We start from the raw sequence: 24,656 nt of genomic DNA on the forward strand, positions 1-24,656 counted from the left end.
ATACGAATATGCTAAGTTCAAGGGCAGTGCCGTAGAAATCTGAAATATATTGTAATTGTCTATGTAAGTAATACCAAAAGCCCATGTATTAAAACCCAGAGAAATTAGCATACTAAATTGTGCAAACAGAAGATATCTTAAAATGTTAAGTTCAAGGGCAATGCTTTGAAATCGGAAATATATTGATGTTAGTATTTAGTATAGAGTGAAAAGGAAACCTATTGTATCCTAAGCCAGTCCGATACCACCTTCAAGGTCAATGGTAAAAGAGGGCGGTATACATCAGATGCGGTTCCGCTAATCTGTAAAAAAGGATTAAGTGTGCATTTAGGAGAACCAGATGCCTGCGTTAAACAAAGGCCAAGACAGATTGAGTGGGAATGTTTGCAGGCCTCAAACCTTCGTCCAGGGTGCCGCGAAAAACCAAATATAAGGATCATAGAAAAAGGATCGTTATCGACCATCGGCAGAATCGACACCAGGAGAAAAGGAGGAGAGGTCAAGTCGATCCATGGATTTCGTTGAATCCAGATGAGGTCGTGGAAGGAAGCCACCGAAGGCGAAAATTTACAGAGGGAATTAGCAGTGCAGGACTAGAATGCATAAGGCCTTGATCGCCTGACCCTTTGCATCTATAATGCCAGGAAATTGCGCTCCAGGCTCTGCGAGCCATTCCAGTGGAGACAACGGTGTCCATGAAACCTCTTAAGTGATAGCCCAAGACCTGACACAAAAAGGAAGCAAGGGAATCTGTAAAGGAAATGTGATCAAGGGCACTATACTGATAAAGAAGTCATGTGAGTTTATTTTTTTACGCAATTTTGTCTATGTCATGAAAGACTGATAAATTTAAAGCTACTATATATAGTATAATGAGAATAGTTTGCATAAAGAGAAGTTTATATAAAGTGAAGAATGGAATTTATAGTATAGTTAACAAGGCATGATAATTCCTATATTGCAAATGGGCTGATAGTTTTTCTTTAAATTGCTTAATGATTTGTATTATGTTTTTTTTCTTAATTTGCTTAATGATTTGTATTATGTTGCATGCTTACGTAATTGTTCTAAAGGAAGTTTTTCCTCTAAAGGTGTTAAACTTAGAGTGGAGTAAAAAGTAGTAATGCATTAGTGTGTAAATTGTATAATTGTTTCAGTATAAATAAACATGTTTGTTTTATTTACAAAGAGTGCCGCCTGATCTTTTACACAATGCACCGTTTTAAAATAAGCACGATCCTGTGAGCAGGGAGTTTAATAATAGCTACGACTTGAAATTAAGTGTTAGCCATGACTGTGAAATATTATTGAGAAGGGCCTTAGTATAGAAAGCGAACTTTACTGGACGTATTGATATTTCTTGTACCACAAGGAGACCTAGTGGAGCAGTTATTAATAAAAAATAAAATTTCTAGAGATCTCCAATATAAGTAAAGAATACTGAAGGTATGGCAAAGAGAATAAAGTTAATAGAGCACATGAAAGGATTAGATAAAGATAACGTAAGGATAGAATAAGGATAGTGAAGAAAAGAGATAAGGGCAATAAAAAGTTAAATATAGAAGAAGTAAAGATAAAGGAGCTAAATTACAAAGTTTACAATAGCCAATCCGTTTACAACACAACTGTTTTTTTAAGCTGATAGACATCTGTCTCTAAACATCTTGTAATAATAACACTTCCATGATATTCCAAAGATTCTCATTAGTGACACACCTCTTCAATCTACAAATAGTAGAATTCCCTAATAAGAAGTTTTCAAGATACTTATCAACTTGACTTGGTCCCAATATCTCCGTTTTAAGGAACTTGCAAGGATTTTGTCAAACTTTTTATGATTTCCGAGTTAGTCTAAAAGCAATCTCAATTATACAAATATATATTCAGAAAAGAAGTATTAGAAGTATTTTCTCATAATTTTCCTTTAAAAGCAGCACTTCCCTCACAAAAAAATTTTATAAAATCAAAATGCCAGTATGGACAAATACTTAACATTTTCATGGTAAACATTTTCTTGTGGGATAAACCATAAACATAGAATACCTTAACCAGTCATTTCACTTCCAAATTTATCGAGTTTCCAAGCGTAAGACAATTTCATCTTCACATATTATGCTATTAGGCAAATCTTGTCCCTCAAGCATTATTTTTTCCCCTTCTAACTGATCAGTATTCACAGTTCACATATATGCTTGAAAATACCATATTTTCGGTGAATAAGATGCACTTTTTTACCTTAAAAATGGGGTGCGTCTTATATAATGAAGGTAAAGATTGTTTCCTCTTTTCAAAATCATACCATACACACTCCCTTTTATGTTCCAAGATCTTTGTAGGCGGTTAATGGTGCAATCAAATTGATGTGTGACCTTCACGTGACTTCTAGCGCGTCATTGGCTAAGAACGGGGTGTCCCTATTCAAGTTTCATAATATCTTCTCCGAGTAATCAGTTACCGATGTTTATCAGTATTGAGTTGACGTGTTGAGATATTTTGTGTTCAGTTTGATATTTCCCCGTAGATTTTAGCGATGAAAAAAAAAATAGGCAACATTCATATACTCCAAGTTACAAATTGCAGGTTGTAAAATATGTGGAAGAACATGGGAATAGGGAAGCTGAAAGACATTTTGGACCTCCACCTACAGAAAAAATTATTAGAACTTGGCATGGTCAGAAGGAGATTTTGTACAATTTGCGTAATGAAAAGTGCACGGAACGTGGAAAAATTGCGAAGCGGCCAGAACTAGAGACCAAAGTTTTGAAATGGGTGCAAGAAAATCGACAAAATGGCATTGCCATTTCAACAAAAATGATTCATACACATGCAGTCAAAGTAGCCTGTGAGCATTGTTTTGGTTTAGGTAAAGTTTAGGTTTTTTCCAGAAAATTGTATTAAATTTTTTGGGGGAGTCTTATACACCGTAAAATACGGTACTTATTAAATTCTTCAGCAACAACCACAGCTGGATCATTCAAAACTGTTTATGTACAATTTACTTCTATTATCCTTACCCCCCCCCCCTAACCTTTTTTTAACATATTCATAAAAGGTTTTTGGATTAATTTTAGCATTCCTAGCCTAGTTGTAATTCAAATTTTCCTTTATAATTTTTAAAAGTTATGAATGCTAGTTGTTGCTTCCATATAGAATGCTTTACTGATTTATCAAATGGATTATTTTTCCATTGCTTTTTTCCCCACAGAGTTATTCCATTCCAGGTTTATTGTGAAATTTGCCTGGATAAACTTAAACATTAAATTAGCATAATACAATGTTTTCATTATTATCCATTTTGCATTAGTGTGTTATATATTAAATAATAATGTCTCTTAGTCAATACTTAATTTCCTTATCATGCCACCAAATTTAACTTTTTCTTTCTTTCTTTTTTTTTTTTTTTGAAATTCCACCCTAACTGCCTTCTAATTATTATTTCTCCACTTCTTTTCTCAGATCAAATGATTGCTGTTACAGGGTAATTCTAAGTAATTAATATTGCCTATGCTAATCCCTTTGATGCAATTATGAAATCCAAGATTCTCTTATCTGTAGCCAGTTTATGAATACACTGCTTCAGACAACTATCATTAGTTGTCTGAAGCAGTGTCTTACAGCAATGTCTCTAATTCCTGTCCTGAATAGGATTTAATGTAGCGACAATCTGATGATCTAAATCAGATGATACGCAATACATGTCTCTCCTCTTTTACCTGTCGGTCTCTTCTAACATCATAATTGCTATTATGAATGACATTGTTTAATGCCAGGACTCAGAAATTCTCAGCTATGCAGCTTAACTTAATTTTTCTGTTAATAATTTTAAACCACATAATTTCATTCTTTAAGCTTTGTAATTAATATTACATATAACTTTTCAAATAACAGAAAAAATAAATAAATAAAAATCAGCTGGAACAGACTAGGGATTGAGTTTGAGGCTGTTGTGAAAGGTCAGGTTATTTACCACTCCTGTGAAATATGCAGTTTTTATAAGTTTCATTGTGTTTTTTGTTCAAATAATTAGTTTTTTTTTAACATACCACTAATGACCATATTACTACTGTGAGTTTATCAAATTGCTAAAATTTAAAAAAAAATGTATGCAATTGAAAAACAGAAAAGTAAAAGAGATGGTAACTTCATAGGTACAAACCATTTAAGTTGCAATAGAACAGTATTAGAGAGAATACAAAAGATTTCTGGAAGCAAAAGTGAAGACTAAGAAAGTGAAAATCGTTAGTCTAGTACTGAATTAAGAAGGGTTATGATGGCAAATGATTCAATGTACAGAGGCCATATAGATGAAACAGTTGCACGTGTTTAGATGTATAGAGTGAGTTAGAGATGAAAATGTATATGTATAATAAAGATGGCCTGCACTTGAAGGCCATTTGGTACTAGAAGTCTACAGAAATTAGTTATTGGTATGAGACCTAACACAGAAAGTTGGAGAAACTAAATCATTATAGGAATGAAACAAGGAATAAGAGCAACTAAGTTATGTAACTGTATTAATGTTGCTAATATTCTTAATAATGAATGTAATTATCATGAAAAGATGACTGTATTTGTCTGATTCAGATTTAAGTTATACAAGAAGTTTGTATAAGTTAAGCATTAAATATGAATAGAGATCTTAAAGTTCATGCAGAGTACAAAGTATACAAATAAAATGACTAGTGGAGTACTTAGGGTCCAGTACTAGGGCTACTACTCTTTAATTTGTATAACAATGATTTAAATAAATTGGCATTGTGGGTAAAGGATAATCATTGTCAATTTAATGTTGCAAAATATAAGGTTAAGCACTTCAGGTTGCATATGGTGTATCATATTGATGGTATTGATTTGCAGGAAATTGATGAGGCTAGGGACTTGGGGATAATAGTGGACAAAGAGTTAAAGTTCAGAGGGCATATTGCAAAAGTTAGGTTGATGTAAAAGAGCCTTCACACCTTGAATTCATATTTAAAACTGCTTTTATGGAGAAAACAAGCTTCATCTCACAGATACTGTGTTTAGTATTAATACCATGCTATTATTATTATTGCCAGACCAGACTTTGGAGGTTTCAAGTATTCAGTGTAACTGATGCTCATTACTGTGGTTAAGAATATTAATTTTGATATTACTCCACAAAGTTAAAGTATCACACAGAATAAGAAACTATTTTTGTTGTTTTATTGACCAGTTTTGTGAAATTCTTCTGTTTAACATAATCACAATGATTATGTGAATAAATAGAAAAAAAACTATAAACAGGAAATAACAGTTAACAACCAGTGAAAATATTTGAACATAATTAACAATGGAAAGCATGCATTTGCTATGATGTTGTTTGTTCATTCATGAACTGCTGTATATTATTGGTAAATATGAGCATGAAGTGATGAATTAGTGAAGATTAAACATGATTTTTTTTTGCACACTGTAGAGGGCTTTCATCATTTCAGCTGATTCTTTGAACGTTCTTGAGAAAAAATGGTAATCTATGTGGAGGATTTTTGTTTGTTGCCATATTATTTGATGTTTTTGTTTCAGTTGTGTATGTGCTGCTAGTCCTGTTTTTATCCTCTTTTGTTCTCAATGTCCTGGTTTTTTAAGTGGTGGATGTGGAGGTTTACGAGGTTTCAGGTTTGGTCTTCACTAATTCATCATGACATGCATGTATTTACCAGTAGTATAAAGCAGTCTACAAACGAACAATCATTATAGCAAATGCATGCTTTCCACTGTTAATTATGTTCAAATATTTCCACTAATTATTAACTATTACTTCCTGTTTAGTTTATTCTTGTAATTATCCTTATGTGAAACAAAAGAATTTCATGAAACTAGCCAAGAAAACAAAAATAGTTTCTTATTCTAAGTGATACTTTATTTTTCTGGAGTAATAGAAAAATCATATTCCTAGCATGTCCTATCACTGTTTGATATATCTACATACTGCACACCATTTCTCCTATACAAACTACTTACTGATTCATTTGCAATCACAGATCTCTTCTGTTCACTCTGTCATAACACAGCCACATGTGTTACAATATTTACTATTTTGCTCTTTCCTTTTAGCTTCACAATCAAGAACTATCATATCCTCTGTCATACCATATACTTTTCTCCTTTCAAATCATTCATTTCAACCAGCACGATCATCATTCTAATTGCTTATATGTTGTGTTCTTTGGTGTTTTATGTTGTAAATATTTTATATTTTTACTTCACTGTGCCTAATGGGACATGCCAGTCATTATAAACTGTTTTGTTGTTTATGACTGATTTTGTCATAATAGAATACAATTAATATGATGGGTATGCAAACGTCATCAAATATTTACAAAAAGCTCAACATAAAGTAACCAGAGCTACTCACGGCATTGTAATGTGTTTTATTTTATTTGAATGTGTTGTACAGTACAAATTAAAGCAATAATTGGCCTATTTTTGTACTTAGTGAAGAAATATGTAAAATCTGCATGAATAGTGGATATTAAAACCTGAAAGATGAGAAAGAAGTATTGCAGATTTTTTTATATTTTCCCAAAACATAACCTATTGTTGCTGCTGCATCACATGGAATCAATGTTCCATCTGTCCACCAATATTTTGAAGTTAATCAAAAATCAGAAAATTCACTAAGGTGTATAAATGTGTATAGACCTAAGGATTTTATTTTATTGCAAGTTTTTATGTTGATTCTGACTGTTTTTGTCTAAACATTTGCTTATGTATAAGGAACCAATCAGGTCATATTTGGATTTCTGTGCACAGATCTGGTTGTACTGGTGATACAGACACATTGGGGAGTGAGAGAGAAAATGTGTAGAGGCAAATAACTAAGACACTGTATTGGGACTCTGAAATGCTGAATATGAGGACAGACTGAGGAGAGTGTTGTTTGCAGAGCTTGGTATATATATGGAACTATCACCTCCCTATCCATACTTGTCAAAGACTCTTCACATTACAGGAGCAATTTTCTAGGTAACTCTTACAACTTTTGCAATCTGAAACCTGAACCAGAACTCTAGATCCCTATCCACTAAGATCCCCCAGATCTATTGCATCCTCTGTCTTCTGAAGCAAAGTTCCTCCAATATGATAAACCTCATTCCATCTTCTTCAGACAAAGTGCAGAACTTTACAATTAGCAACACTGAAGTGGCATCTGTATTCTTCAGCCAGAAGCACCAATCTATTCAAATCCTGGAACAACAACATCCATATCAGAATCTTCTGACATTGCTCTTTGTAATTTATTATCACCACCAAACAAATGGGTATCTCCTCTCAAACCTTGAACTAGATCATTGATATATAAATTAGACAACAGTAGTCCCAGAACAGAACCCTGTGGTACCTTGTTTGTCATCTTCCTTCTTCAGAACACTGTAACCCCCATACACAACTTGCTGGCTCTTATCAGTCAACCATCTCTGTAACCAAGCTACCAATTCATCCTACTCCATTTTAACAGTAGTTTATCATTAACATTTGATTCGTTTTTGTGTTACTTTATCAAATATTAAAGCATTTGATAAAGTAACACAATCCCGATAAATCACTGTATAAGCAACTGAAAGCAGCAAAATCCTGATAAATCACTGTGCAAGCAACTGTCCACTACATCGGTCACACTATTATAAACGTAACCAAGTTACTAAAAGCAAGGCCCATCCTTAACAAACCCATGCTATTCTCTTGTAAGATTTCCATTCTTATCAATACAGATTTATATTATGGCTATTTGTCACCTTCATTACTATACTTGATATACACAATGGCTTACAGTTGGACACCACTGACTTGTATTCCCCTTGTGCAGTGATACTATTTTCCTTCTTCACACTCATCTGGAAATGTTTCTAGACTCTTGTTGAACAACCAGGTCAAAGGCACTGCCAGCTCTTTTGCACATTCTCTTAATATACAAGGTGATGTTCCAACCATTCCCAGAGCCAAAGTTACTCAATCTTCTAAACACTTCACATTCTTCAGCTGTCAAGTCTTCTGTTCTACTTCCTACTGTTATTCAAAACACTATACTCAACTTCCTACATGAAATATACTAAGAGAATATTTCCACTACATCTTCAGCAACTAAGTTAGTCTTCAACCCTTCTTTACCCTCCCTCCCCCTTTTTTTTTATTAGCAATATAACTATAGAATTTTCTAGGGTCTTGCATTACTACTTCAGCCATCTCCTTTCATATGCCAATTTCTCTTCCCTCACAAAACTATGCAAAGTTATGCAACAGCTTCTGAGAAGCTGTTGCATAACTAGTCACATATAAAATGATCTTATCATTTCATGAAAAAACACACAAATACATAAGTAGTTGACATAGTGGCTTCAACATTCGTAGTTAAACAGGGTAGAAATTAATCACGGTTTTAATTGAGCCTACAAATGAACACATTGCGATGATATATCAGGCACATGTTAACACCAGACTAGTGATATATGTCAAAAATTAGTCAAAATTTTTTCAAGCCCTGTATGTATGTATGTATAATAATAATATATATATATCATCATCAAATTCCTGCCATGTATACTCAAGGGATGTACAGGATATGATAGCACTATATGAAAAAATTTACATCATTACTAACTTCCTGTCTACAATTTTCCTCCAAATCAGTCTGTTATTTGTCAAGACACCAACATTACCAGATCTTATATTTCTATCGTCTAAGGCACTTTGTACCATATCAATCCACCTATATCTTGGTCTTCCTCTGGGCAGTTTTCCTGCCAACTTGGCAGAGAACACTTGTTTTGCTAATCTTTCCTCGCCCATTCTGTTTAAGTGACCGTACCACCTGAGATGATTCTGCTAATTCATTCCTGGATGCAGATAATGTCAAGTTTTTTCCTAATATTCTCGTTTTTAATATGATATTGCAATGATGCCATCTGTTCGTGCCTCTAATCTTTCTCAGGACTCTCATATCTGTGGTCTCTAGTCTTTGGTCAAGTGTTTTACTTCTGCCCCAGCTCTCAGATCCGTAAGTTAAAACTGGTTTGAACACCGTCTTGTATACAGCTAATTTAGTGTTCCGACTAATTTCTCTTTTATTCCATATGAATTTATTCAATTGGCTTCCTACCATACTAGCTTTATTGATTCTGTTGTCTATTTCCATATTTAATTTACCATCTTCACTAAAAATCGTGCCTATGTAGCTGAAATGTTTTACTTGTTCCACTGGTTCTCCACTCACAACACAATTGATATGTTCAATGATTCTGCCTATTTTCATTGTGTTTGTCTTTTTATTGCTGACCCTCATACCATATCTATTACAACAGTTATTCAATTTAGTCAGAGAATCTTGCAGACTTGTAGCGGATTTATTTAGAAGTATAACATCGTCCGCATAAAGCAAAGAGCTGACATTAACATCTCCAATTTTGATATCATGTTTAATACCACTTTCCTTCATAATGTGATCCATATAGATAATGAATAACATACATCCTTGTCTCACACCAGATTTAACATTAAACCATCTTCCTGTACTTCCTTCAATTCTAACTGCTGACTTACAACTCAAATAAAGACTAAGTATTGCTTGATATAATGCCCCATTGACACCATATAACTGTAGCGTATTGAATAGCTTCTCTCTTGGCACCTTTTCATATGCCTTTTCCAAATCGACAAAACTTAAATACAGATCTTTGTTATATTCCCATGATTTCTCAACTATTTGTCGTAAAGTGAAGATATGATCCTGACAGCCTCTATTTGACTTAAATAGAGCTTGTTCTTCACCAAGCATTTCTTCCACAATTCTTTTCAACCATTTCTCAAGTATACTTGCATATATCTTACCAGGAACACTCAATAGGGATATACCTCTGTAATTCTCATATTCACTTTTATTTCCCTTTTTATATATAGGTACTATGAGAGCTCCACTCCAATCATTGGGAATTCGTCCCTCTGTCCAGACATTCTGAACTATGCAGTGCAGCCGCTGTAAGACTTTTATATCACCATACTTCAGCATTTCTGGTCGAATATCATCTACTCCTGCTGCCTTTCCACATTTCAAGCCTTTGATGGCTTTTTCTACTTCAAGTATGGATATGTATTCCTGACTGCATGCCCCCTCAGTGTTTTTTACCACTGTGCTGTCATCACTGCTTCTTCATTTAGCAGTTTTTTCAAAGTAATTACTTCATACTTCAAGGTTATCTTTTTCTCCCGTTTTCATGTACCATGTACACTTTGTACCATATCAATCTTTATCATCTCTAAGTCCTTTTACAGCACTCTTTCCTACATTCCTAATTTTCTTCAACAACCTCCAGAATATTTTGCCACTTTCTTGATATTTATTTTCTATGTTCTTGCCAAAGTCCTCCCATGACTTTTGTTTAGCTAGTTTTAGACAGTGTTTCGCTTTCTTACATTTGTCTCTGTATTCTCTAAGAGCACAAGCTGATTATTTGCTAGGAACTTTTGATATGCTTTCTTCTTTTCCTTCACTGCCTCTTTAACTTCCTGTGTCCACCATGGAGTTCTGATTTTTCTATACTTGCAGACAACCTCACCACATGCCTCTCTGGCTGAATCAATCAGGGGTTTCTTCAAGGCTTGCTGCTGAATCTCCAAGGTTTGGTTCCTGGTCTCAAACTCTTTCATTTTTTCTTCAATAATCTTTGTGTATTTTAGTCTACAGTTCACATCTGAGAGCTGCTCAACTTTCATTCGCTTTAAAACTTTCTTACATGTTAATCTTTTCAATATAAAATTCAATTTTATCCTGCTCAAGACTAAATAGTGATCACTTCCAATTTCAAATCCTCTGTACACTCTGGTGTCCTGCACCAGGCAGAAAACATCCCTATCACCAATAACATAGTCAATGAGACTTTTCTTATTCCTTGTCTCTTCTCTCCATGTGAATTTGTGCACATTTTTATGTTGGAACATGGTGTTAGTAATAACAAAAAAGTCCATATCCTGAGCAGAAATCCAACAGGTATTTGCCATTATTATTGGCTTTGCTCTTTTCTCCAAATTTTCCGAAAATATTTCTGTAAGTCTCACAATCATTTCCTACTCTTCTATTTAGATGCCCAACAAGGACCAACTTTTCCTTTTTCATTGTGTCAGTTGCTTTTTCTAAAGCCTCAAAAAATTCCTCCACTTCTACCTCAGTAGAACCTTCTGGGACAATAGACACAAATAAGTCTCATTGTCCAGTTCCCCATTCTCATGTTTGCCCAAATCACTCTACTTGACACTGCCTGCCATTCAAGAAGATCAGCCTTGTATTTTGTATTGAATACTATGGCTACTCCTTTTTTCCTTGATTGTCATTGCCTGAATATAACATTTTGTATTTACTGCTCAGAAAGATCTCACCAGTTTTTGTCTTTTTTGTTTCAGTCACCCCTATTATGTCGATCTGGTACTTATCTAATTCCTCAGCTAGCTCCATTTCTTTGCCATTCAGGCTCCTTATGTTGATAGTACTGATCTTTAACTCTAGTGATGTTGAGTTGGGGTGTGTGTTCAGATTTGTTCCAGTAGCTGACTTTTCGCTGTTCGCCCTGGCGAAAACAATGGGGGGCATTGTTTAACTGGGCGACGCCCCAGCTGGCATGAAATTTTGTCATGTTGTACTAACATTTTGTATTTTGGTTTAACCAATAGGAATACAATTTGTTTGGCTAAATACCAAATTGCCAGCCCATCCTCGTTCGTTCAGTATCCAAGTAGATACCCAACAGGGTGCACCACGAGAAGGTGAGGATTGGACATTAGGTCAGAAGCCCTGGTCATTCTCCGCATTGCTTTAAAGGCTATGTGGAGGTCTCCTTTCAGTTATAAGCTTGTATAGTTAATTAAATACAACTCACATTAACTGGACCACCATGGGACAGTAATATACAGCCTCTCCGAGTCAAGTCAATCCCACCTTCTGAAGGTGAACGCTGTTTCCACCAAAGTGACTCTGGTAACTTCAGCAAGCATTCTCACTGTAAAAGGATTCCTTCTTATTGGGAGAAATGATAACTAGACTTACTAGGTGATAAATTATTTTCATCACCAATCCAGCAAAACACCACCAGCTTGCTTATTGGAGGCCCAAATGGCTGTTGCTATGTTCCTAGAGCAGGGGGATTCCACTTTTAGTTCCCTCTCCTCAATCTTTCAACATACCATGTAAGTAATGCCCATCAAGGGTATGCCAAACAACTGAAGATCTGACTGCCCACCTTGAGGATATAGCAGTTCTGCATGCTGGCTGCCAGATAGTATAGAGGATCCACCTAGATTGTAACACATTTCAAAGGTTTTCTGATCAGCTGACACATGATCCTGCTGCCATCTATGCTGTCAAGTCATAGGCCATGATATGGCATGAAGACTGCATGCTCTCTATATGGGTAACAAGACAGAGTATATCCCTACTGCTTTTTTTTCTCCTTTCCTTCCTTTGCCTTTGAAATATTAACATTACAGTAAACCTAAATAAATACAGTCACTGAATTTAAAATAAAAAACAAATTTCCACCAAAAATTAAAGAAAGAAAAACTCAAAAAATCTGTTCTATATTCACTTTACCAATTTCATTGAATAAACACCACTCTAAATGATGTATACTATCACCAATAGGCATCCAAACCTTATCTGTTTTTGAATGAAATCTAAATCTCTGCCCCAACAACCACTGACCATCTTAATCCAAACTACACCCAGTATGATTCCTTCTGCTACAAGGATATCTGAGCTTTGGTACAACTCATGTTCTTTGGCAGAGGAAGCCTAATTCCAAATCTCCCCCTTTTGACCTTCTATGGCTTAATATTTTCTTGTCTCAGTATACAGCATTCAACTACAGTCTCTGCAGCCCCCCCCCCCCCCCAATTATGAAAATTCCCAATCTCTTTGATTTTTTTTAAAAATTCTTGAAGCTCGATTTTCAGTAATTCAAATTTCCTACCGTTGAAGTCATCTTCTTTAGTAACTTTAGCATCTAGAGCCTTAACATTCTCCAACTCCAATGACCAAACCGGAAGAGAAATGAAGGTATTTGATACAAGCAATAACCTAAAGCAAATTATTCATCTCTCAACTGGAATTCCTGACAATGCATTGAACTCACCCAACATTCTTGATCTTTTCTTAACCAGTTCTCCTCTCCAGGTGGTACAGTTGTACACTGCTGAGGTGACCACTCCTCTTGATAACTGAGATCACAATTTCATTCAAGTTTCATCTCTAGTGGAATGCTCTTCTCTCAGCCATTCACAACCTTATGTATACTGGAACAAGAACAATGCAAGTAGGCAGATCTCCAAGATTTTTATTCCTCCTTTTTCATTTAAGACTATTGTTTCCATTCTTCAGATCAAGATACTCACAATCTTGTTAAAGAAGTTATCTATGTTGGAATGAAGAATATTATTCCTCATTCAAAATTATCATCTTATATCCAAGCCATGGTTTTCCAAAACCGAAAACAGCTAATTGCAAGTGGCTTGAGACAAAAAACTTCATTCACAGCCTACACTGAAGCTGTAAGTCTGTCATTAACAGGGCTAAGTCTGACTTTGAAAGGATTAAATGTAGAAAACTTGCATCTGTGCTAATGGTAGTCATGCCTCCTGATCCCATACAAAAGCTGTTCGGTGCACTTTTGTTCATCTGTGCCTCCACCTCTTGATTGCCCAGATAGTAGTACTGCAACATCAATTAAACACAAAGCTAATCTCCTAGCATCATTCTTCTGATCTAACTACAGAATGGATGACCAAAGCAATTACCTCCTTTACCTGGATCACTGCATCACGTCTCCTGTGACCTTCCACCAAAAAGACATCAGATGATTTTTGAAAATCTGATTATCAAAAAAAAAAAAAAAAAAGTTTCTGGTTCTGATGGAATACCATCAGCTGTGCTCAAGAGATATGCTCCTGAAGTAACACTTATTTGTTATTATCTATACCAGCATTTCTCAACCTTTCTAAGCCCAAGGACCAGTAAAATGCCTAAAACAATTCTATGGACATTAAGTTACAGTTATCCACCCCTGGCAACACTTTTTTGGCATTTAAGAAATCTTGCCATACTGTCTATAAAACAGCAACTGAGTCATGAAATAAACTTCAACAATGACATCGACGATTTTGTGAACAGAAAAGCAAGAAAAATAACATTTTTAGAATGTTGGAATTAAAGTTTTACTTCAAAAATAAACATATAATTTTATTCAAAAATAAAAATAGTGTTTTTCATTTATTTCCCTATATGTCGTTTTGACTTTTTGTAATTTTTTTTAAAACCTATGTAGGAATTACCAACATTTCGGAAAAACTGTGCCATTTATAACATAATAAATCTAAAAACATGTTTTGAATACATATGGAAACATAATTAAATTGGAAGTAAACGATTAAAATGTATCATCATTGAACAAAGTTTTAATTTTTATTAAACAAATAAATAATATGATATAATTATGTTACTAATAATTTTAATGAGATGGTTGAGCTTCTCAGCCCTTGCAGAGTTGCTGGATATCTGGCTCAATATTAGTCAACTTCAGTCAAAGATCAGCACGCACGCACGCACACACAAAGATGATTTCTGTATTTTGTTTTTATTTGAAGGAGTGATGAAAATCCTTTCTCACAAAGATAGGTTGTAGAAAACTGCATGACTATTTTCAATGCTTCTTCAGATAATTCGGGAAATTCACTTCTCAATGAAGGCAAGATCCAAAATCGAGCCAAACCAAGATCACGGAATTGCATTTTAAGTCCACTCGCACTTGAAAACTCAATTAACTGTTCTTTTATCAATAATGAAAGATCGTTCTCGTGGCTGCAAGCCTGAAATGGATCGCAAACCCACAAAAATTTCTTATAAAAGTTATTCGGAAAATATGTTTCAAAACTCGGTTTCAGATTTTTGAGGTAGTCACAAACCCTTTCCAGAAACTCAGAATCAACAAAAATACCATTTTCCACTAAAAAGGATTCCAATGTTGGAAAAGGTGAAATTGTCTGTCTTTTACATAATTAATCCATAAAACCGGCTTTTTCTTGAATGCCATTATTTTGTCGTAGGCATCAAGAACAGTTAAAGAATTTCCCTGAAGGAAGAGATTTAGTTCATTTAATTTCGAAAAAATGTCTGAAAGATAGGATAGTGTTGATAACCATGTTTCGTCAACAAGGAGTGATACAAAATCAGAATTATGTTCATTTACAAATAATAAAACTTCGTGCCTTAATAATCAAATAGCCTTGTTAGTACTTTGCCCCTGGAAAGCCAGCAAATTTCTGAATGAAGCAAAAGTTGTATATATTCACTGCCCATTTCATCGCAGAGTACTGAAAATAACCTGCTATTTAAAGGTCGAGCTTTAATAAAATTAACTAGCTTTACAGCATTGTATAGCACAGTTTTAAATTCTGGTGGCATTCCTTTGGAGGGTAACGCATCCCTATGTATGAAACAATGTACCCAATTCATATCCAGAGCTACTTCCTTGACCATAGAAACAACCCCCACTATGCCTGCCTGTAAGGGGCGCAAGCTCCATCCAAACAGAAGCCTATACATTTTCCCCAATGGATCCCTTTATGTATTATGTAATTACTGAGAGTGTGAAATATTTCTTTTCCAGTTGTTCGGGATGGCAAAGTTCTACAAAACAGAATATCACCATGAATGTTGTTATCATTATCACTGCAATCTTTAACAAGAATATTCCTCAAGACCAGAATATTAACAAATTACTCTACTCTTGACCCTAGCCCACACATAACATTTATTTGTATATAGGCCTTGTGGCTTCTGGTTTGTGGGAATGATAAAAAAATATTAACACAAAATCACTCATAGAAAAGTAAACATAAAAACATAATTTCAGCAAAACCACAATATACTGCAAACAATGCCAAGAAGTCACTGCAAATTTCATTATTGCCTCTGCATTGGTATACACTGAAGATTATGACAGATAGTCATAATTAATCTGATTATTAGCAGCAACCTATACTGTGTTTGATATAAATAGCTCTATAATGAATTATGACCAGCGTATAAGTCATATTCTTTCATCACTTTATACTAACCTTTGCTTTAATGCAGAGTCCACCAGTATCATACACAATTCCTTTTCCTACCCAGGCAATAGTTCCTTTTGCTTCTGGTGGAGTGTAACTTAATACAGCTAGTGCTGGTGGATGAACTGCTGCTTTTCCAACTGAATATATACCTGATATAGATAAAAATAATAATAAAATAAATTCATAAAGAATGTGTTTGAAATAAATTTTTAAATCAAAATACTAATTCTGTCATCAGTGAATTAAGCTACCCAAGACTGACAAGATTACTTGTATCGTCCAAAAAACAAGGGAAAGCCTAGTCCCACTTTATGTTCTTCCATCATCACCCTAACATTCATTCATTATATGTTTTTAATGCTATTAATTCACAGTGCCATATAAGGAAATAAACTTACAAGGACTATAATCAAGGAACCAGTCAAAGCATATAGGTAGCGTTATAGTCACTGGGTATAAAGTTATCTTAGAATAAGTTTCTCCCATTCTTTGAGGATGTGGTTTACTTACACTTGTTAAGATAAGGGAAATAATCATTGCAAAGAAGCATAACTCTATATTTGGAATAACCCTTTCAGTCCAATAGCCACGGGCCCACCTATATATTCAACCCAAAAGGTTCATTCTTAGACTTATTTTCTGCGTTATAATTACTCTTGGATGTCTTTGAATATCTTTTACATATGAGAAGTAGTATCCTACTTCTTTGAGATACATGTAATAATACATCCAGTAATGCAGATTTCACTTAATGAATGTATCGACTGTATTAAACAGGAGCCCCCCTGTATGTAACACCATCATCATCAATTCCTGACACGTATCCTCAAGGGGTGTACAGGATATGATAGTACTACATGAAAAATTTACATCATTACTAACTTCCTATCTACAATTTTCCTCCAAATCAGTCTGTTACTTGTCAAGACTCCAACATTACGATATCTTATATTTCTATTGTCTAAGGCACTTTGTACCATATCAATCCACCTATATTTTGGTCTTCCTCTGGGTCATTTTCCTGCCAACCTGGCAGAGAACACTTGTTTTGCTAATCTTTCCTTGCTCATTCTGTTTAAGTGACCATACCACCTGAGATTAGCTTTGCTAACACATTCCTGGATGCCAACAATGTCACGTTCTTTCCTAACATCTTCGTTTTTAATATGATTTTGCCATTGATGCTATCTGTTCACACCTATAATCTTTCTCAGGACTCTCATATCTGCGGTCTCTAGTTTTTGGTCAAGTGTTTCACTTCTGACCCAGCTCTCAGATCCATAAGTTAAAACTGGTTTGAACGCTGTCTTGTATAAAGCTAATTTAGTGTTCCGACTAATTTCTCTCTTATTCCATATAAATTTATTCAATTGATTTCCCACCATACCAGCTTTGCTGATTCTGTTGTCTATTTCCATATTGAATTTACCATCTTCACTAAAAACCGTGCCTAAGTAGCTGAAATGTTTTACTTGTTCCACAGGTTCTCCATTCACAACACAGTTGACATTTTCAATGATTCTACCTATTTTCATTGTCTTTGTCTTTTTAATGCGGACCTTCATAACAAAATTTTAAATACCTCCTGTATTTAAAATTTTGTAGATCAGGAAAAGGAATATGACAAGGGTGCCAAGAGAAAAGCTATTCAAAATGCTACAGTTGTATGATGTCAATTGTATTATATCAAGCAATACTTAAGTGTTTATTTGAGTTGCAAGTCAGTTAGAACTGAAGGAAGTATAAGAAAATGGTTTGATGGTAAATCTGGTGTCAGACAAGGATGTACATTATTCCATCTACTCTTTGCTTTATGCAGATGATGTTATACTATTAAATAAATACGAGGGTTGTCTGAAAAGTTCTTGGCCTCGACCATAGATGGCACTACTATCAGCAAGATTTTTTCCCCCTGAGTAGTTGGTATATTTATCATAAGAATCTATGTGAAATTGCAAGTCATTCTATCAAGTAGTTTGTTTTATACAGCTGTCTGAAGTAAAAGTGTTGTCTGTATCCCTTGAAATGGATGAAATTGAGTAACGTGCAATTATAAAATTCTTTGTAAAAGAAGGTTTAACGCCAAAAGAAATTCATTCGAAGTTCATAAAAGTTTATGAGCACTCTTCTCCTTCATTTTCGACAATTAAAAAATGGGCTGCCAAGTTTCAACATGACTGTACCAGCCTGAAGATGATCCACGTGAAGGACATTCTAAAAGTGTAACACCACCAGAAATCATTGATCAAGTGCATGATATGGCATTGGATGACCGGCAAGTCAAAGTGCGTGAAATTGCTGAGACTATAGGCATTTCAAAAGAATGTATAGGACATATTTTGCATGAAGAATTGCAAATGAAAAAGCTTTGCGCAAGATGGGTGCCACACTTGCTCACAGCAGATCAAAAACGCACTCACATGAAAATCTCTGAACAGTGCTTGGAGCGCTTTAACAAGAATAAAACTTTGTACGTCGATTTATTATTATGATGAGACTTGGATTCACCATTACACACTGTAAACAGCAGTCAAAACAGTGGACAGAAGCCAGTTGTTCAGCACCAAAGAAGACAAAGTCAGTTCCATCAGAAGGAAAGGGTATTGCATTGGTGTTTTGGGATGCTAGAGGCATTTTGTTTATTAATTATCTTGAAAAGGGTAAAACAATAACCGGGGAATATTATTCCGATCTTTTAACCAGACCAGACAAAAAAATTCTTAAGAAAAGAAAGAACCTGTTTTACAGAAGAAAAAAATCATCTTTCATCAAGACAACGCACCTGCCCACAAAGGTGTTTTGGCAATGGGAAAATTAAGGGATCTGCACTATGAATCGTTGGAAAATCCACCTTATTCCCCAGATTTGGCTCCCTCTGACTTCTATTTCTTCCCAAAACTAAAACTCTTCCTGTCAGTGTTTTCTTCGAATCAAGAGGTGATTGCAGCTGTAGAGGGGTATTTTGTACATCTTACTGACTACAGGGATGGGATAATGGCGCTGGCGCATCGCTGGAATACACGTATTCATCTTAAGGGAGATTATGTTGAAAAATAAAAATAATTTTGAAATTATATGCAGTGTGTGCTCAATATGTTTCTAGTATCCTTTTTGGTCTCTACTCTGAGCCAGTATAAAGCATTAAACTGCCAAAACAACAACAACAATAAAAAAAGCGCACTGATAAGTTAAGAGAACAAAATTTCTAATCCTCAATATAGAACAATAAACACCTGCTTCAGTTAAATGTAACATAAAGTCAATGATGTCAAAACTAAAATAGTGAACTTGCTATTCAATGAAGTTTCTCTTGTTGCTAAATAATCTACATTCCTCTCTTCCTTTCATTATCAGAATGAAATTTCTTACATTTTTCCCTTAAAAAGATAAGTTGCTATTATCTAACTTAATTTTGTCTTCAGTATCTGAAACAGAAGATTATCTACAGCGAGATCCTAAATAACACAAATTCCTCACTATGAACACCTTTAGAAAAACTAAAGAATTGAATTGCAAGAGTAAGTTCCCTTCTTCAACTGTAAGCAGATGTACACAATGAAAGTCCTCATTATTTTTTTTTATTGAAAAGAATCTGCACCTTATGCACTCCTGGATACTAATGCTTATGTTTGTTATCCTCTCATATGTTACATGCTAGTTTCACTTACAAGGATATATAAGGTAAATAAAACTTCATTTTATCTACCTTGTTTATGTTTTTCTTTAATACTGAAACTGCATTAGAATAATACACTAGTTTCCATAAATTAAGGAACAAAGAGAAAAACTGTGATAACTCAGGGTGAAAAATAAAAAAGTGTGATGCTGAGTTTGGTTATTATGCACAAATGAGTGGCACTGTCAGCAGTATATGCAAATGAGCCAAGACACAAAAGCAGGTAGTTTAAAGTGGTTTTCCATTTCATGTCTGAACAAGGGTGAGAACAAGACATTTCATGATACAAAATTCTTAGATATGAATAAAACATCATTTAACTAGTGAATTCAGTTAGTGCACCTTCATAAGACTAGAGGACAGCCAAAGTGAGGAAGAGGGTAGCCAGATAGTTTCATTTGAGTCATTCCATGGTCACAGATTGTATAACCAACAGCTATAAAATAGCATCCTGAAGAGACAGAGTGAAGGAAGGAAGGATAGAAGCTATAACAGCAGTAAATGACCAATATTTCCAATTATCTGCTTGCTGAAACAGAAGTGCTACCCTGAATCAGCTATGAGCTGACCTTATGTCAGTTACAGGAACACTGGTATCTGCCTCCACTGTGTGCAGATGGCTTTGCATGAAGATGGTCACTGTATGCTCCTATTCTCATAGCACAGGAGAGAACATCTGAAAATGGGCCAAGCACCACATCAACTGGACCCAAGACAAAATGGGATCTGTATTATTTATAGACAAGTCCCAATTTGCTCTAAACGATACTAGGTGCTCTAATCTGGAGAGAACCAGGGACATGTTATCATTCCACTAAGATCCATGAAAGGAAAACTCATCATGGAAGTAGTGCAACTGTTTGAAAAGGCATCTCACTGGGTGGATGGTACTGACCTGCATGTGCTTCCTAGCACATGCATGACGTGGTTTTGGATCCCCATGTTCATTCATATGCAGGTGCCATAAGGGAGACATTTATGCTACAAGACAACTTGTCCTCATTGTGCAAAGCTCATGATCCAATATCTTTCAAGAAAAGACTATCATACATACTGAAAACCTTGAGGGGCTTAGGATAGCTTAGCAGGAGCAAAGGTTGTTATTACCAACTGAGCTCATGGACACCATTATAAACAGTATAAAACATTGTTGAGAGTGTCGTATTGCTGTGAGGAGTAACACATTCCTTGTTGAGGCACTTTGACAATGTCATTTTGACCTCTTGTTTTTGACCATTGTCTTCATGTAGCCATTTGTTACTGAATTAAACTATTTACTTACAATTTTTGTGGATGTTTCTTTCACATCTCATATCATACTGCTTTTCACTGAATTGCCTAAAAATTCATCCTGCAGTTTTTGAGTTATCGTGATTTTACTCTTTGTTCCATAATTTATGAAAACCAGTGTATAAAATAACAGCATTTATCATAACTAGGAAACTTACTTATATAATGAAACAAAAATAATTTTATGATATTGTAACTTATTTATGATGTATGACAATTTTAAGCAATTGATGTTTACAGTGAAATTAACAGTTCAAGTTAATGCTGTAAGCAATTTGAAGGATTTCTTAAAAAATTATTTTTAATTTCTGCCTCTATCATAACAGGAATACTTATTTTAAAAACAAGGCAAAGTAAAAAATGAGGATTAAATAAATAAAAAAAAAGGGAGTGTAAAAGTGTAAGTATGAAACAACAGTCAATGCTTGTAAAAATTCATTTCATATTCAACTTCAAAACCTAATGCTGGGAATAAATATATTGCTAAAGAGTAAGTTGTGACTAAATTCCATTTGGTTAACTGCTTATTCAACAATATTTTCTTAACATGTATGTAAGCCAGTAAATTTTTAAAGCAAAGCAACTAATGAAATTAATTTCATCATATCAGAAAAAGGAAATGCTAAATTCATCGAATTTTACTGCATCATACTTTGCAAAGCTCTTGTAAATGTGAATTTCATTCCTGCATACCATTTAATTTTTTCAAAAAATTTTACAACCTCTTAAGTCATCGTTCACCTGCTCTTATCCAATTTCGTATTATAACTAGAATGATAATCCATCCTATGATTGATAAGAGAAGATGAAGAAAATATTTTCTTTCTAAGAATTTAGGTCTTGTGGTATGCAAGTATACCATAAGTTTTTCGATACATATGATTTCTTCATTTTGTTTCAGAAAAAGTCAAGTTTTCCCCATTGATCTGCCCAGGTATTCACAAGATTCTTAGTTCAAATGATTTATCCTCTTTATGCCAGTCTGGAATATCTGCAGCTATTAATCATAAAAAATAAGTAACAAGAATCCAAAGAGGCTAGACTCATATCTGAGACCGGCATTCTTTGGGAAATAAGAAACATCTTGCACAAGAGTAAATTCCTTATGGAAAGATTATATAAAGAGAGCTGAGAGATACTGTTAAATCAGTCAAATCTTAATAGCTCGAGTTTATATTCATCCACTTTAAAATGAGAAATAGTGCTATTTGATTTGCTCATTATAGGTTGTTGTTTTTTTAATTTATACTTAAGAAGACATTTACATCATCTAACCACTGCTGCCTTAATGAATCTCCTTATTTGGTACAACATTTATTTTATTTTATTGTTATGCATATGTTATGTTTATGCTTATGCTATGCTTATGTTCCCAGTTCTTACTGAAAATGCCTATAAAACATGGGTGAAAATCCTGTGATATTAAATAATTATTTTTTTCTACATTAGTTTATATATGTCAATCATTTTCTTCATATCTACTACGTTTCTATTTATACACAGACATTTATTCTGCTTTACTAAATACACACAATTAAAATAAAAACGCCTTCTCTTTCCTCACAACCATAAATATATCACTTTACAAACAGCAAGTTGAATGCTTTTATAGCTTACCACCAAATCCTTTTTTTGCTAAATCTTCACCCTGCACAATAAAAGGCTTTATTCCAAGGGCATCACCAACCTGTTGCACCTCCTTTAAAAATAAAGAATTCTGTTTTTAGTTTTTACAATAAGTCATGTTTTATAATGCTAAAATTTTACTCACTACTGCGTTGCTATTGTTGTTAATAAACTTAATACCTGAAAAAATTAAATAAAATAAATGATTTGAGGTATTTTAACAGCAATTTCTATATAAAGCATGATCCAGAGCTCATGTAATAAACACAATTCTTATGGAGTAACAATGCTGGCATGCTGCTGAAAGTTTTTTTCACTTGGTTATACTGTAAATTAAAGATGACAAGAAATTATATTCTTGGTTTCATCCTTTATCCAAGTGTAAGCAAACAAAGTTTGCGCATGAAGTAATTTCACAACTGGGCTACTTTATATAGAGACTAATGACTTCACATCAATTACTTTAGTGTCCCATAATGCAATGCTCTGCATTATGGGAAGGGCCACTACCCAGACTGGTTTCAACCTTTACTGAGGTCTCATCAGTGGGAGCCAGAACCAGAAGTGATACCAAGGTTGAAGTAATGCAGAAGTCATATTTCCATATATAAGTAGTCAAAAGGTATAACACCTTATTACTAAAATACTCTGAATTACTAAGGTAATTGATGTGAAGTCATTAGCCTCCACATAAAAGCAGCCCAGTAATGAAATTACTTCACATGCAAACTTTGTCTGCTTACACTTGGATAACGGATGAAACCAAGAAAATAATTTCTTGGCATCTTTAATTTACAGTATAATCAAGTGAAAAAATTTTCAACATCTATCTCTAAATCCAGAGTATTTTAGCAATAATGATTAGCAGTAATAAGAATTTAGAATAGTATAAATGAGATGGTACCAAATGAGAATTTAGAATAGTATAAATGAGATGGTACCAAATGAGAGAAAGGTGCCAAATGTGCTGTCATCAACTTAAACAAACTCACAAGTGCTTTTGCCATCATGAACATAAAAGAATGATTTTACATATTCTTTATCAGACAGCCAAGACTAATGCACATAATTTTCAATCTATCTAAAATGCTGATGTAACTGACGTTCAAGCCATCACAATGTGGGTCACACAATGTGCATGATTCCTCCCTGCAAGACTGAAGAATCATGCAAAGTGTAATTTGGGAAGTTGAGGTGAATGGTAGTGGTTGAAACTCATTATGGTTCCCTTAAGAAAAACAGATCAGGTTTCATACATCAGATCTTTGTAGGTTACCCAAAGCAACTAAGGCTAAGAGACAAATATATAATGCCCACACATGGTGAAGTACATCATGTAAATTGATGGGCAGAAATGTTGAAGTGTATATAGATTTTTTTTTTTTTTTTTTTTGGGGGGGGGGGTAGGCTATTGTTGTTTATAATATTTTTTTGTTTGGATTTTTGGGTTGGGTTTAGAAAGGGTAGTTTTTTTGAGGGGAATTTTTGACCTCAGAGATATTTTTTTTGGATAAATGATAGCCCTGCAGCCACACCTCTCATATGCAGAGTACCCAGATGATGTGATATCACTAGGTTCAGTCTCATGTACTATCCAGTAACTGGCTTCTGGACTCTTTTGATGCTGTACTCCTGAATGGGAGGGGTTTGTAGTCCATTTGGCATACTCCTGAGGCTCTCATCCACACTACATATGATGGGAGCAGGGGGGGGGGGGGACAGAACTTTGTTCTGAGAACCAAACATGGCAGTAGCCACTTTGGGTCCTCAAGAAAGCAAGTGGTGATGTTTCAGTGGACAATTAACACCCAGAATTCTAACTGAATTTTAGTTCAACTAGGAAAGATATGCATCGTCATCAAATTCCTTCCATGGGGTGTATAGGATATGATAATACTACATGAAAAATTTACATCATTACGAACTTCCTATCTACAATTTTCCTACAAATCAG

General features: G+C 34.5%; 1 protein-coding gene across 6 annotated transcripts in view; it reads right to left on the bottom strand.

The window, feature by feature from the left end:
- Positions 1–24,656, bottom strand: part of grsm (probable aminopeptidase NPEPL1 granny smith protein) — a 223,847-nt gene that overhangs the window by 65,024 nt on the left and 134,167 nt on the right. For all 6 annotated transcript variants that reach the window (XM_090398544.1, XM_090398548.1, XM_090398547.1 and 3 more), the window contains exons 5-6: positions 22,694–22,775; positions 16,117–16,259 (exon numbers count right to left, since the gene is read on the bottom strand). In XM_090398544.1, the coding sequence (XP_090254670.1) occupies positions 16,117–16,259; positions 22,694–22,775 (225 nt within the window). The remainder of the gene's footprint in view (positions 1–16,116; positions 16,260–22,693; positions 22,776–24,656) is intronic.

Source organism: Typopeltis vanoorti, chromosome 9, assembly GCF_054136105.1.
Source record: "Typopeltis vanoorti isolate ZY-2024b chromosome 9, IOZ_Tvanoo_1.0, whole genome shotgun sequence".
Classification (NCBI taxonomy): Eukaryota; Metazoa; Arthropoda; class Arachnida; order Uropygi; family Thelyphonidae; genus Typopeltis; species Typopeltis vanoorti.